Genomic DNA, 14,564 nt, shown 5'->3' with positions numbered 1-14,564 from the left:
CGTCCACCTGTCTGTCTCAGGAGTGTGGTGGATGGTGTCACAGCGCCCTCTACCTCCCAAAACCAGGTAATACCTCCTCCTGTTGTCTGATATAATACCTCAGTGAAACAAGCTGCTTTGACTGTCTCTCCCTCTGTGTCTCCGTCTGTCTCTTTGCCCCCCCAGAGAGGAAGTGTCGGTCCAGGAGGGGTGGAGAGGGTGAGGAAGGAGGCTCAGCTCGCTGCTCTGAGGTACGACGAGGAGAGACAGAAGAACCGTTCTCTGCAAAGAGACAGCGTCACCAGTTACACCAAGGTACCACCAATTTAACCAGTTACACACCAGTACACTTTGGACCGGGGCTGGGACTGTCAAAATAAAAGTATCTGATCAGATAGTTCCTGATGTGAATCATCATTTGTCCAGTTTCAGACAAAGTTCTTGTTTGGCTGCTTTACATTTAACAGTTTACCAATTAGATTTCTCTTGTTTGATGAAAACCAAAATACATACGAGGAAAAAAAAAAAAATATATATCTCAAATATATAATACAGGTATTGTTAATGAAACTCTCCCTTTCCTGCTGTTGTTTCACAACAAAAGCCCCCCCAGGATATTATCTATTTGGGATAGAGTTTTCTCATTATCACAGCATATCGGCGATTTAATCAATAAAAACCTCTGTAATCAGAGATGGGGGAGTAATTTCTCTTCAGGACTAAAATCACTCATCAGCGTTTGTTTATTATTGATGATGCCACCAAATAAATCTAACCTTTCATCGCTATAGATGGACAAAGTCCCACATTAACAGTCACATGGGAACCCGTTTTAGTAGAGTTTAGCTTTTCTGATCAGTACGACGTGTTTTCATGATTTTCATAGAGGTGTCAGTTAAAGATGAAGCAACAGCACTGACTCTGACTGTAGCTGCTGTTGGTGTTTTTCAGCATAAAGCAGCTCAGAGTCCAACAAAGTCCAGTCCAGAGAGTGAGGTGAGAGTCTGTTTGTTACAATGTGTGTGTGTGTGTGTGTCACTGTGTGTTGTCACAGCTTCAAAACATTTTCTCTTCCTCCACATCTCCACATCCCACATACCATAAAGCAGAACTTCCACCGACTCTGATCCAGGACTTTCAGGCAGGCTTCTTAGCAGCGCTGCAGGCAGAGTGGAACAGAAATCAACATTCTTCCTGTCATGGATTTTATGAGCCGCCAGATGACAGTTGATGGCGATCCAGGACTGTGATACATAGTCTGACTGTCAGAAAGTGTCCACCTTGATGACACAGTGACAGACTGCGGCGTTATAGTTTCCAACCCTCCCCACAGTTATCAGACTCCGCAGGTCTGTCACATGGTGTCGACAGGTCATTGTGAAAATAATCGCTAAAGTGACCAAACCTTTTGAATCCGGGTTGATTTCTGACTTTTTCTTGTTTCTCTCATCTTAAAGGTTTTAAATTTGGCTTTAAATCAGGCGTTTTAGCTCCTCCCCCCTCTGTTTAGACCACACCCCTTCATCACCACAGCTGTTCGCCTACACACCACCTCTGTCTGTCTGTTAATGTGTGTCTATGATGTGTGTGTGTGTGTGTGTGTGTGTTCAGACTGTCTACCCCTCCAGACGCTCCACCCACACTGATGACTCCGCCCTCTTCATGGTAAGAGTTTGGCCCCGCCCCCAAAATTTCTACTAACTGGCCTACAAAATAAAAGCTTCTTCATCAGCCCATAACCAATGGTCACGAATCATTCAGATTTCCGTTTCATCAGGTGCCTCGGTAGCTCACCATGTACAGCGAGTACCACCCAGCGGCCTGGGTTTGAATCCGGCCCGGGCCCTTTGCTGCATGTCCACGGTCTTTAGGTTTACACTAAGTTCAGACCATTCTGGGTTAACATGTCCAGCTGGTGATGATCAGACTCGCGTCAGTCTGCTGCTGGACTGTTTTTTTTCCTCTCACATCTCTGCTGGAATGTGACTCACTGAGAGATTCAAAGGTTTGAATTTTTCCAAACGTTGGTCCAGCTGCTCTGATTAATTAATGCGATGTGATCGATAAGTCGCTGTCACCTGAGCGGAATCTGATCACTTTTCAGTCTCTATATAAGTGTGTGTGTGTGTGTGTGTGTGTGTGTGTGTGTGTGTGTGTGTGTGTGTGTGTGTGTGTGTGTGTGTGTGTGTGTGTTTGTGCGTGTGTGTGCGTGTGCGTGTGTTGTGTGATGCAACTGCTCTGGCCTTCTGTGGCTCATGTTGTCAAACCTTTCCCTAAACTGCTCCATAGCAGCAACATTGGACTCACTTTCAGCCTTGTGCTGCAGCACACAAACACAAAAAGGAGATTTTTACTAAACCGTGATTTGGTTTCTCAATGTTGGGCACTGAAAAAAGTATCGTGGTTTTGGTGTTGAAACTCAGGCTTCATGCCAGTATCAACACAGAAAAAAATGCCACCATTTGCTACAGCGCGGTTAAAACCGGAGACGCTGAGCCTGTTGGAAAAGGCCAGTAGTGACTGCTGGTACGTCGGGGACACTCTGGACTAAAGCTCAGCGATAAATACTCACGTTGATATGACTGACCTGACTGAAGCATCAGCCTGGTGATGTTACACAAATCTGAATGATTCTGGCTTTTCTGGTCTCATTTAACTGGACGGTTTTCCTCAGCATGTGGCGTCACAGTTTCCTCTATAACCTGACTCCACCTGGTTTATTTCACACTGAAGACTCAGCATGAACACACCTGTCTTCCTGTCAGTCATTTGTCATCAGCCTATCCCCTGTCATCCTGTCATCGTCGTCCTCCCTCACACAGTTACTGCTGTTCTGAAGAGATTTTTTTGTTCACTTCCTGTGCAGTTTTCCTCATGAAGCCGTGAGTGTGCAGCTTTCAAATATCCCTGTTGAGATATTAACAGGTGTATCGTGAAGCTCTGTTTTTTCACTTTTCTGCATGAACTGACAACCCTCTGTGGAATGTAAAGTTTTATGAGAGAAGTCATTCTGGTTTTAGGAGTACAGACCTGAACCAGTAAACACCTGGAACCAAAAAACCCTCAGGATGTGTGATATGTGAAACCTTTTATCACGATAAACCTGCCAACAGCCGTCTGTCTGTCCTTCAGTAATATTAACAGGAGACAACATACAGCATAATATCCCGCTCAAACAAGATCATTACTTGTGTGCACATCTTGTGGATCTTGCATGAACAAGGTCATTTGTGCAACACACAGATATGGAACCTACAAGTTATTATCTTGTTCAGATCAGATATTATCCTGTGTGTGTGACACAAGATAATAACAAGATTACAAACGGGATAAAACTCATGTGAAGACGATAATTATTCGTGTGTATGTTACTTACTATGTTGTTCAGACAGGATATCCTGTGCGCTGTCTGCAACACACTGAATTTCACTCTATTTCAAGTGAGAAATAGAAACAACAAAATTGGAATGAATGAAATGGAATCTAAATTTTCCTACTTAAGAAATATTCAACATTTCAAGGTCTCGTTTCAAACAGTTTATAATGGAAACAAATTGTAAAGTTGATTGATTCATTCTTTATTATTAACCCACTAATTAGATAAAAGCTGAATCTGCATTAACTCTTTCTTCCTCTTTCTCCTCCATTTTCAATCCTTTTATTTTTGTTTCTTCCTGCCATCAACTATGATTTTCTTCACCTTTGTTCTTTTTTGTTTTCCTCCGTTTCGTCACTTTCCCTTTAGTTTGTTCTTCCTTCTTTTTTTACCTCCATGCCCGACTCTCTCTGTCTCTGTCTGTCTGTCTAAACCGTCTCAGTGTGTTCTAGTGTTTGAGATCGACTTTAACACAAACACCATAAAGAGACGACCCGGGTTACACAGACAGGTGACTCATGCGAGGTTTCTGTCGACTGGTAAACAACCAGCAGCTGCTGATGTGTGTTTGCTTCGTCACCGTTGTCTCGTTGTGGATATCTGCGGATGTAAAGCAGCGATCTGATATCAGCGCTGTAAATGTGTGCACCTCACTGCGTAGACCCGATTGAATAGTTTTTATGTAAGATGACATGAGGTCAGAGACGCCGTGCGCATTAAAACTGACTGAACGACTGTCACTGACAGCTCCACCACTGAATTTTATAAACGTGGAAACTGTAATGACTTAAAAGACAATTAGATTTCATATTTTATTACAGATGATAAATCTCCACTTGATATGTTTCATATTTTAGAGGTCTGACTTCAAAATTTTCCCTAATCAATACCATCAGTTTATCAATTTGTTCACGCAATTTATTAATGAAGGTTTAAGGTTTTTGTTAAATTCGTTGCAGTTAGAAAATTGTCTTTGCTTAAACTTATGCATAAACAAACGGACAAGTCAGAAAAACACACTTAGTAAATAAAACCACATATTGATGAATTAGTTTGCTTGGTTTCTCCATGCAAACAAATGTTTCTATCGTATAAACTCTCACAGGGCTCAGTGGTCAAGTTTAGAAACAAAACGAAAGCGACTGAGCTTCGTCTGAAGCTTTTGATCTGTTTTTAGAACAAAGAGCCTCAAACACTCACTTTAGTTTCTCCTCTGATTTCCGTTTTTCATTTCTGTTGAAGTATAAACCTTCATCTTTTTATTTCTGCCACTTTCTATTTTTGCCTTTTTCCTTGTCTCCCTGTTGTCTGTCAGTCTGTGACTGGAGTGTCTGTAGACGGCTGTCGCTCTCATGCTTCTGATAGCGCCACCTACTGTCTGCTGCAGGTACTGCACCCTGCATGCTGCTGCTCATTTCATTTGGGTTTGACTTTGGAGGTTTTGAAAGAATCCGTCTCTTGTTGTTCTATATTTTTCTTCTCCTCATTAAATCTTATGTTAAGACTCAAACCAAAAGTGTGTTGGTGCATCTCGACACTTTGACTATTAGAATATCATCAGGATTATAGTTTCAATTTAAGGGATAAACTTCGGATTAAATTGTAAACTTCACGGTCAGAATAGAAGGAGAGAATATATTTTGAGTTTCAGTCCAAGACTCTGACCTGATCCAGCCGAGGGACTGACTGTCTGTCAGGTGTGTTCAGGTGTGTAACTGTCCTTTGTTTTGTCTCTGCAGGGAGAGGACAGAGCAGCTCTGTCTCCTACAGGTAAGAAAGCAGAAATATGACCCTGATTTTTACACTGTTCTTTTTTTTCTGACTGACTTTAGCTGATTTTGGTTTCACTTCCAGCCAATCAGTCGCCTTCCTACCCCAGCTCAGGGGGCGGGTCCTCCTGTCGGACAGCTAGTCTAAGACCAGAGAGCTTCCTGTTTCGCCTCGGCCAGAGAGAAGAGAAGAGGAAAGGTGAGAAACAGAAACATTAACTTTCTGGCATTTCTCTTCCCTGCCATTGAGCCAGATTGTTCTTTGGCAGTCTAAGGTGATACAGCCTTTATCTGTCAGCTGGTGGGTCAGAAATATTATTAACTAGTATGACTTCTGCTGCTGTTACCTCTTTGTCCTCCAGGTGACGCTGCTGCTGCTGCTGCTGCTGCTGCTGCTGCTGCTCCTCAGAACCAGGAGGGGGCTTCTGCTGCTCCTCCTCTGGTTGGAGAAGATGCTGAGCTGGTGGAGCAGCTCAGAAAGGTTCGTACTCGCCTCTGTGCCACTGGGACACACCTGTTCCACCTGCAGTCTGAATCAGCACAGGAACAACTACTGTGAAGACCTGGACTTGAAATAGTGTCACATGACCTCTTGTTTTAAGACATCCAGCCACTTGTACTGTTGACACCTGATCTGTTCCAGCAGGTTCTGACTGTTAAACATGTTTTCAGTTGTTTCCGGTTTTGTTGTTTCACTGAAACGGTCGTGTTTTTCTGTTCACCCTGATGAACATTAGCATTTGAAAGTTTAAAAAAAAAAAAAAATGTGGTACTGATATATGGGCCAATCATAGTTTTTTAACATAAACACATGACATGAACCAACATCTTTAAAAAAGAACAGTGAATAAAGAAGAGTGACCCAGATCTGAGGTGTTTAGGACATTTCTCTCTGGTGGACAAACCCTCAAACACTGTGCTGATTAAAAACAGGGAGACGCAGGAGGAGTTTCAGCCACACTGTTTGGTCATCCATCTCCCGAAAATGGGACAAAACACATGCACTTCTATTTTGATCATTTCAGATTAGGGCAGATTAGGATCTATAAAACATGAGAGAGTAGTGAAGAAAGTCCAAGGTGATGTCTTCAAATGTCTTGTTTTGTCCGACCAACAGGGATTCAGTTCACTGTCATGTAAGGCAGAGAAAAACAGCAAATTATCACAACTGAGAGGCTGGAACCGTGAAATATTTTTGGTTGAAAGTTGACTTGAAGATTAATTGATTACCTGAACATATCCTGTGTATCACTGACAGAGGACTGAAGCTGCTGCTGCTGCTGTACACAACATATAACATGTACAGTATGTTAATCTCTGTGTGTTGGTCCAGAACATCGAGGCTCGTCTCAAAGTGTCATTGCCGAGTGACCTGGGAGCAGCTCTGACAGATGGGGTGGTGCTGTGTCACCTGGCCAATCACGTGAGACCACGGTCCGTCCCCAGCATCCACGTCCCCTCCCCTGCTGTGGTGAGAACAGCTCTAATTAAACAGATTATTGTCACTAACGAAGACACTGGGGTCTCTGCTGCTGCTGTTGGTTATAATAATACTAAAAATAACGATGATGATGATGATGATGATAATAATACTGATGATGGTACCGTGAACGTACTGACCGGTTTCGCCATCTGTGTCCTGCAGCCTAAACTCACCATGGCCAAATGTCGACGAAATGTAGAGAACTTCCTGGAGGCGTGTCGCAGGATCGGAGTCCCCCAGGTAACGCGCGCTACAGTGACGGGTGTATGAACTAACTGAAATGAATGAATGAGGCTGAATCCACATGTCTGCCCTCTGGACTTTGGTTCAATTTCGGGTCAATTCGATGCCTAACTATGACTTTAGCTTTTGCAAGTCTGCAAGTGTGATGAAGTTTGGACATTTGGATTCAGTCTGAATGAATGAACGAATGAACCGTATTGAAACTAGTAGTTTGTCTTTTATAACCTGCCGAAGGAAGAAAATACAGGGAGTGGACATTGATGCCACAGTTTCACCGAATTCACAATAAAGCAGATACAGCGTTTTTTTTCTCAGTCTTCAGGTTATTTTTTTGAGCATTTGATTCCTCATTAGAAAGAAACAGTGGCGTGAGATGAGGAGATTAAAAGTAGAGAGAGAAGGGGGATAACTGATCTGCGTTTACATGGCCTCACCAAAGGCCATCAGTCGCTCCAGGATCTGTAAACCTTCAGAAACATAGTGTACTGGCTGTGACATCACTGTCTGCTCCTCATCTTTCTTCCTCTTACAGGAAACAAAAAGCGACTTCTCCTCAACTAACAACTTTCTTTCTTCTCTTTCATTTTCTCGCCTTTCATTAATCCTTTTTTATTCTCTCCATCTCATTCCTTTGTCTTCTCGTTTTTACTCCTCACCATGTCCATCTCACCCCAACACAAACACCCTCAGGACAGTCTTTGTTCAGTGGGGGAGATCTTGGAGGGGAAAGGGGGCGGAGTTTATGGGACGTTGGGCGTGTTGCTCTCAATGGCCCCGCCTTCAACTAGCCCCTCCCCTCGGGTCCAGTTTGCCGGCTTCGCCCTCTTCTACCTGTCCGTCATGTCCGTTTTATGTGCCATCTACGTACACCTGGCACCACACGTCTGAACCCAACCTGAGCACAAAACACCCAGATACCACACACATCCATATATACAATAATGTGTCCCAACAGACATCTGATGATTTTATTCCACAAATATCCTCTCCAAGAATATCTCAGCACACCAAAATAACTCCGTAACAAAATAAGATTCACAGCACAAAATTTAAAACAATAGTTCAATTTTTGGTCGTTAGCTAAGTTGCTTAGCACAAAAATTGGAGGCATGGGCAAACAGCTAGCCCTGCTCTGTGTATCATCCATCTGTTTTCTGCTGACGTTCTAGCCCAGACGTTCTTCTCTGTAGCCACATCCTACAGCTCTTTCTGTAGGACTCTGAGGCATTCCCAGGGCAGATGGTGTTATTTACTGTATATAATCCCTCCATCGTGTTCTGGGACTTGCTAAGAATACCTCCAGGGGATGCATCTACGAGACATTGTGATTAGATGCCCAAACCACCTCTACTGACTCCTTTCAATTTGAAGGATCAACAGTTCTACTCCAGTTTCTTTCCAGATGTCTGAGCCCCTCACCCTGACTGTAAGGGTGAGTCCAGCCATCCTGGGAAGGAAATGTGACCATTAGTATCTGCGATGGCATTCATTACCATAGGTGGTTGGAACACGGTCTAATATTTCTGCCACCTGTGCAGGTCGAGCTCAAGATGGCAGAAGGCTAACTAAGGTAGTCCACGTGTTCTTCTCCCCATCACAGTCCTTTTGACTTCTTTGGAGGATCAAAAGACTTTCCCAGACCAGATAGGATAGATAGTCCCTCTCGGTTATTCTGGCTCGCCTGGGGTCTACTGCCAGTTGGACTTGCCCCGAAAATCTCCACAGGGAGGCCAACGAATCCCCTGGCCAGATTGGAAATGTAACTTCTCTAGTGTTCCGGATCTACCCTTGGATATCCTTCCATTTGGATGTGCCTGCAAAAACCTCCATAGTGAGGTCTTCATGCAGCATCCTGAATGCTGCATGAAGAACTGCTGAACCACCAAGACTGCTGAACCACCACGACTGAAGGAGCAGCAATTCCCTTTGGACGTCAGAGTTCCTTACCCTGTAAGGGAACTTAACCTGGCTGCTTGTAACCGTGATCTTGTTCTTTGTCACTACCCAATGCTTGTGATCATAGGTGAGGGTTAAAATGTTATTCCGTGGGCCACGAGGTCCTCCCACCCAGTTGGATGCGTGGGAGAGACCTCCAGACTTTGGCCAATATAAGAATAAATCAATTAATCTGTAATCTCAGTCTTTCGATCACTACTCAGACTTTGTGACAGTAGGCTAGGGTTTGAACATGGAGCTCTGTATTCATGCTGAACTCCTTCTTCATCACAACAGTACGGCACCACCGATTCGCCTGTCAGTCTTAAGCTCAATGTTACTCTTACTCCTGAATACGATCCTGAGATATTTGGACTCCTTCACTTGGACAGCAACTCACAACTTGAGGGGAGTATTCCGCTGTTTTCCATCAGAGTACCATGGCCTCAGACTTGCAGAATCTCAACCCTGCTGTTTCTCACTCCTCTACAAACCATCCCAGTGCTCATGGGCGGCCATGGTCTGATGAAGTCAGCAGAACCACTTCACATGTAAAGAGCAGATCGCTGTTTCTAGAAAACTCCACTTAACAACACTTCTGAAGCTCGCTAATTGACATTATGTATCTTGTGTATTAACTACCCTTGTTCCAGACCTCTAATTCACCCTCTGAACTGTGCCTGACATTTCCAATTTATTCAGTGATTCCAGTAGGTCTGCAGTTGTGCTGCAGCTGTTTCCCTGACTGGGCAAACACAAGAGCTAGTCAGGGCTTTGGAGGTGAGATTAAGAATGGGGACATCATCTCCTTGTGCCAAAACCAGAAAAATGGCCAAGAAAATGGCCTCAATTGTTGATGAGATAGACACAGTTATATGGGTCACTGTATGGCAGGATCAGACTACAGGATAGTTTTCTCTTTCAAGATGGTCTATCTGCTTTGACTTGACTCAAAGCGATGGACCCCAACTAATGACATATACAGGAAAGATATGTCATTTGCTAACAGGTATAGCACAATCTTACCTGTACAGAGATGAAAACACAGGTGAAATGTCTCTTAGTTCTGGTTGAAGTTAGTCCAGTGAAAAATGCTCTAAACAAACACAGGTTTGTGATGTCGTCTTCTGGCATGTTGGATCCATGTTCAGAGCATGTTGCCATAACTAGGCCCTATAGTTGGGGTTCAGGCGAATTTTATCAAATCTCAATCCGATATTGAATTAACCAAATCCAAATCCTTTCAGTTTCCTTTTTGAGTGTAATGATGGTCAGCTTTTAATGTTTGTAGTTGTTTTGTACTGATGATAACAGTGATCGTTTATAAATCAAATCACTCGAGCTGTTAAATTCTATAATCCCTGCTGTCTAAACTGCAGAGGTGTGGACTTGATTTACGTGACGTGGACTCAGGCAGTGAGTCTGATGACTTTAGATGACTTGAAAAGAGAAGACTTTAGACTTGACAAAAGACTCAACTTTGAAAAAACATCATTTGACAACAACATCATTTGATGATTGACCTTTGACCTGAATGACCCCTCATCAATGACCAATCTTTTCAACCAAAATTTCCAAAATTCCTAATCAGTCATCCAGTCAGCAGCCAGTCCAGCAGCCAAGGGGCAGGCAGAAAAATAAAGTGTATAAGTAAAAAGCAGAAAGAAAAAAAAGTTTTTCAAGTCAAAACAACAAGTTTTTTTCAAAGTCTTTTCAATTTTTTATATATATATAAATAAACAGAGGTTATCTCAGGGCACTTTTTTTACAGAGCACAGGTCTAGACCAGACTCTATTATTATATTATACCAGGGACCCCCCCCCAGCCAGAGAGCAGCGCAAAGAAAAAAAAAAAAAAAATTTTTAACAGGGAAGAGAAACCCAGAAACAGAATGGGCCTGCTGGGGGGGCCTGCCGCCTGAGAGAGGGGAGAGGGAGAGAGAGAGAGAGAGATAGAGAGAGAGTGCTGTAATAATAACACTAATAAAAATGACAATATGACAATAATAATGATAATCTGACTAATATTATTAATAATAATAATTAATAATAATAATTAATATTAATTAATAATAACTGAAGCAGTGGGTTTTGAGCAGGATCATGGGGGCAGTAGGTGGTTTATATGCACAGATCCAGACTCTGCAGCACCAAGGGCAGAAATACCTGCAGAAAGCGACAGGAGGAGAGAGGAGAGAGACAAGAAATCACAAAACTATGAGAGAGAGAAGAAGCCAAGTTATTAACAAGCACTGATGGGATATGAATGCATACAGATGGAGAGGAAGAGGAGGAGAGAGGAGCTCGGTGCATCATGGGAAGTTCCCCGACAGTCTAGACCTATAGCACCAGAACTAGGGGATGGTTCAGGGCTCACCTGAGCCAGTCCTGACTATAAGCTTTATCAAATAGGAAGGTTTTAAGCCTCCTCTTAAACGTGGAGAGGGCGTCTGCCTCCTGGACCCAACGAAGGTGGAAGAAGGTTCCACAGTAGAGAAACCTGATAACTGAAGTCATTTTACAGGGCGCCAATGCAGAGAATCTAAAAGAAAAAATGTGATCTCTTTTCCTAGTTCCTGTTAGTACTCGTGCTGCAGCATTCTGGATCATCTGGAGAGTACTTAGAGACTTGTTGGGACAACCTGATAATAAGGAGTTGCAATAATCCAGCCTAGAAGTAACAGAAGCATGGACTAGTTTTTGAGACAGGATGTGCCTGAGTTTTGCAATGTTACGTAGGTGTAAAAAGGCAGAGCTTGAACTTTGTTATATGTGGGAGTTAATGGACATGTCCTGATCAGAGAAACTCAGAGATTTTCTAAGTGTGGTGCTGGAGGCCAGGGCAATGGCATCACCCATAAATTGCTGGTCATCCAGGTCTTTATGTCCTTAAGGCATGCTTGAAGTTTAGCTAACTAATTGGTTTCATCAGGCTTCATTGACACATAGAATTGGGTATCATCGGCATAACAATAGTAGTTTAAGGGGTTTTTCTTAATAATATTACTTAAAGGAAGCATATATAAGGTGAATAGAACTGGTCCAAGCACAAAACCTTGTGGAACTCCGTGTCTAACTTTTGAGCATATGGAGGATTTATCGTTAACGTGCAGAAACTGAAATCAATCTGATAAATAGGACCTAAACCAGCTTAGAGTGGTTCCTTTAATGCCAGTTAAATGTCCCAGTCCCAGTAATAGGATGTGATGGTCTATAGTGTCAAATGCAGCACTCAGATCTAACAAGAGAAGTACAGAGGAAAGTTCTTTGTCCGATGCAATTAGGAAATTATTTGCAGACTTTCACCAGTGCTGTTTCTTTGCTATGATGCACTTTAAATCCTGACTGAAATCCTCTAATAAACTATTATCATGTAAAAAGTCACACAACTGGTTGGCGACAGCTTTCTCAAGGATCTTAGAGAGAAAGGGAAGGTTAGATATGGGTCTATAGTTGGCTGAAAAATCTGGATCAAGAGTAGGCTTTTTAAGAAGAGGTTCAATTACAGCTGTTTTAAAGGACTGCGGTACATAGCCTGTTAATAAAGACATATTGATTATATCTAGTAAAGAGGTGCTAACTAAGGGTAAAACTTCCTTAAGCAGCCTAGCTGGGATGCGGTCAAAGAGACAGGTTGATGGTTTAGATGAAGACATGGACCTGGGAATGGTTGGTCTTGACTTACGACCTGTTAAACTTAACTTTGGACTTGGACTTGACTTGGGATTTGGTGTTTACTTGGCCTTGACCTGGGGCATGTCGGTCTTGTCTTTGCCTTGATTAAGGACTTGCTGGTCTTGACCTGGCCTTGAGTTGGGACCTTTAGGTCTGGACTCAGGACTCAATAGTCAAGAACAAGCCAAAACAGTTGCTTTTCCACTTCTCTGCTCTTTTAAGCCATAGAGAATCACACGATCCCTCAGGTGCAGTTAAAACTTGACAATCCCCCAAAATTGGAGGTTTACCTTGAAGCTTGTTCCCTGTCTGCTGAAGCTCCGCCCCCGGTGCCTTATGTTTGGCTGCCTGTCAGAGTGTGTGGAGCAGTTGGCCCTTTTTATTATGGGAAGAAGTGTAGAAACTTAAGTGTAGGAACCTTTCAGTGTTGGCAGGGCAGGGACTGTCCTAGCCCTTCATTCCACTGTAGGAACTTGCTTCATTCTTGCTGAAAGAGAAAACCACATGGGTTTGGAACTGGAAGAAAAATATCAAAAACTTGAATGTTGTCCTGAGGTGGCACTTGTTTTATAAGAGATGAAAAGTGAGGATGATGATGATGGTGATGTGTTGGAGTGTTTTTAACGGACTGTGTGACTGTGCTGATGTTGGTGAATGCTTTTTCCTCTGAACCCCATTAATAAAATTAAATAAAGCATTGTGACTCATCTGTGTTTCTTTAACACTCGACCTTAAAGGAAAGTTGTTTTTGTTTTTGTAGTTTTGTCCATCAGTAACTATAACAATGTACTTAGATGATCAAACAGGGTTAGTCCTGATCATATAACCTCCCATCTCTGACCACTTAGAGCTAACTTAAACTAACTTTAACCATTCAGCCAAAACAGTTGATTTTAACTTCAAACTTTGATGTGAGTCAGCACATTTCGAGTCTTTGTCAGTCTCGCTTTTTACAACTGGTCACCTGATAAGAAATGGTCCAACATTTTGACTATCACTTTGTTTGCTGATGAAGACCATGAGATGGTATTGAAAAGTCCGGAAAAAGCTAATATTGATTTTATTGATTTTTGTTTGTTTGTTTGTTTGTTTGTTTAACCCAGACTGAACTTTATCTGTTCCTCATCTTTTCTTTCCTCCATCAGTTCTCATTATTTCGTTATTTTTAAGTGGATCATGCCGGTCCTTGTTTATCCTTTCTGTTGCCATGGTTACAGTTATTTTATCCGTTAATTTAATTTACCATCCGTTGACCCCCATCTCTGTTGTGTTTTCTTTTTGCCCCCCCTCCCCTTCGTCTTCTTCTGTGGTGTCTGTCTCTGTAGAGTCAGTTGTGTCTTCCTCTTCACATCCTGGAAGAGCGAGGGCTCCCCCAAGTGGCCGGGACCGTCAGCACTCTGCTTGATCTGGCCCCACCCCGACACCCTGTCACCATGACGACTACCACAACATCATCATCAACCACACCTGGACCCTCCGTCACCATGTAGACAACACTAACACCACCACCACCACCACCACCACCACCATCATCATCATCATCATCATCACCACACGTGCTCAGTCAGCCTCAGGAAACCTACAGCCAGACGAGTTTTAGATAAAAACCTCCAGAACAGCAGGTTGGCATCTGATGGAGACATTAACAGAGCTGAACTACAAAAACGCATTGACACTAGCTCAGGTTTTATATCCGAATTATCAAACTTTTAGTAAAATTAAAGTTTCAGAGACATGACAGATTGTTTAGATGATGGGACAGATGAGCTGGAATCCACAACAAACAGTGGAAAAATTTTCTCAAACACGTCAGTGACACCACAAAGAACAAAGGACGGCAGCTGTAGCATAAAGAAAAGTGAGAACATTTAAATGTGTTCTTAAATACATGGTAGCTGTTGTGGACAGTAAGAAGTGTCAAACTTGTGCTCTTCCTCCAGGAAACCAAATTTGTGCACGTATTTATTAAATGTTCTCACTTTTCTGTATCAAACACCTTCCCTCCTTTTTTCTATGATCTTTGTTCTTTTTCTTTCTTTTTTTTATTATGTGTATGCCGCAGAGTTCAGGAAAGAGTTATCAAAAATATTTAAATTTTTTACAA

General features: G+C 42.6%; 1 protein-coding gene across 4 annotated transcripts in view; it reads left to right on the top strand.

Moving 5' to 3' along the window:
* The window catches only part of lrch3 (leucine-rich repeats and calponin homology (CH) domain containing 3), a 31,618-nt gene extending 17,054 nt beyond the window's left edge, over positions 1-14,564 (top strand). Inside the window, exons 11-21 of one of the 4 annotated variants that reach the window (XM_040131126.1) lie at positions 21-66; positions 166-294; positions 931-975; positions 1,591-1,644; positions 4,671-4,742; positions 5,095-5,125; positions 5,210-5,323; positions 5,487-5,605; positions 6,458-6,595; positions 6,770-6,847; positions 13,786-14,564. In XM_040131126.1, coding sequence (XP_039987060.1) covers positions 21-66; positions 166-294; positions 931-975; positions 1,591-1,644; positions 4,671-4,742; positions 5,095-5,125; positions 5,210-5,323; positions 5,487-5,605; positions 6,458-6,595; positions 6,770-6,847; positions 13,786-13,950 — 991 coding nt within the window. In that variant the 3' untranslated portion in view covers positions 13,951-14,564. The remainder of the gene's footprint in view (positions 1-20; positions 67-165; positions 295-930; positions 976-1,590; positions 1,645-4,670; positions 4,743-5,094; positions 5,126-5,209; positions 5,324-5,486; positions 5,606-6,457; positions 6,596-6,769; positions 6,848-13,785) is intronic. The other 3 variants (XM_040131127.1, XM_040131128.1, XM_040131129.1) reach the window with 3 other exon arrangements.

Source organism: Xiphias gladius, chromosome 7 (assembly GCF_016859285.1).
Source record: "Xiphias gladius isolate SHS-SW01 ecotype Sanya breed wild chromosome 7, ASM1685928v1, whole genome shotgun sequence".
In the NCBI taxonomy this organism is placed as follows: Eukaryota; Metazoa; Chordata; class Actinopteri; order Istiophoriformes; family Xiphiidae; genus Xiphias; species Xiphias gladius.
This window is presented reverse-complemented; position numbering and strand designations above follow the sequence as displayed.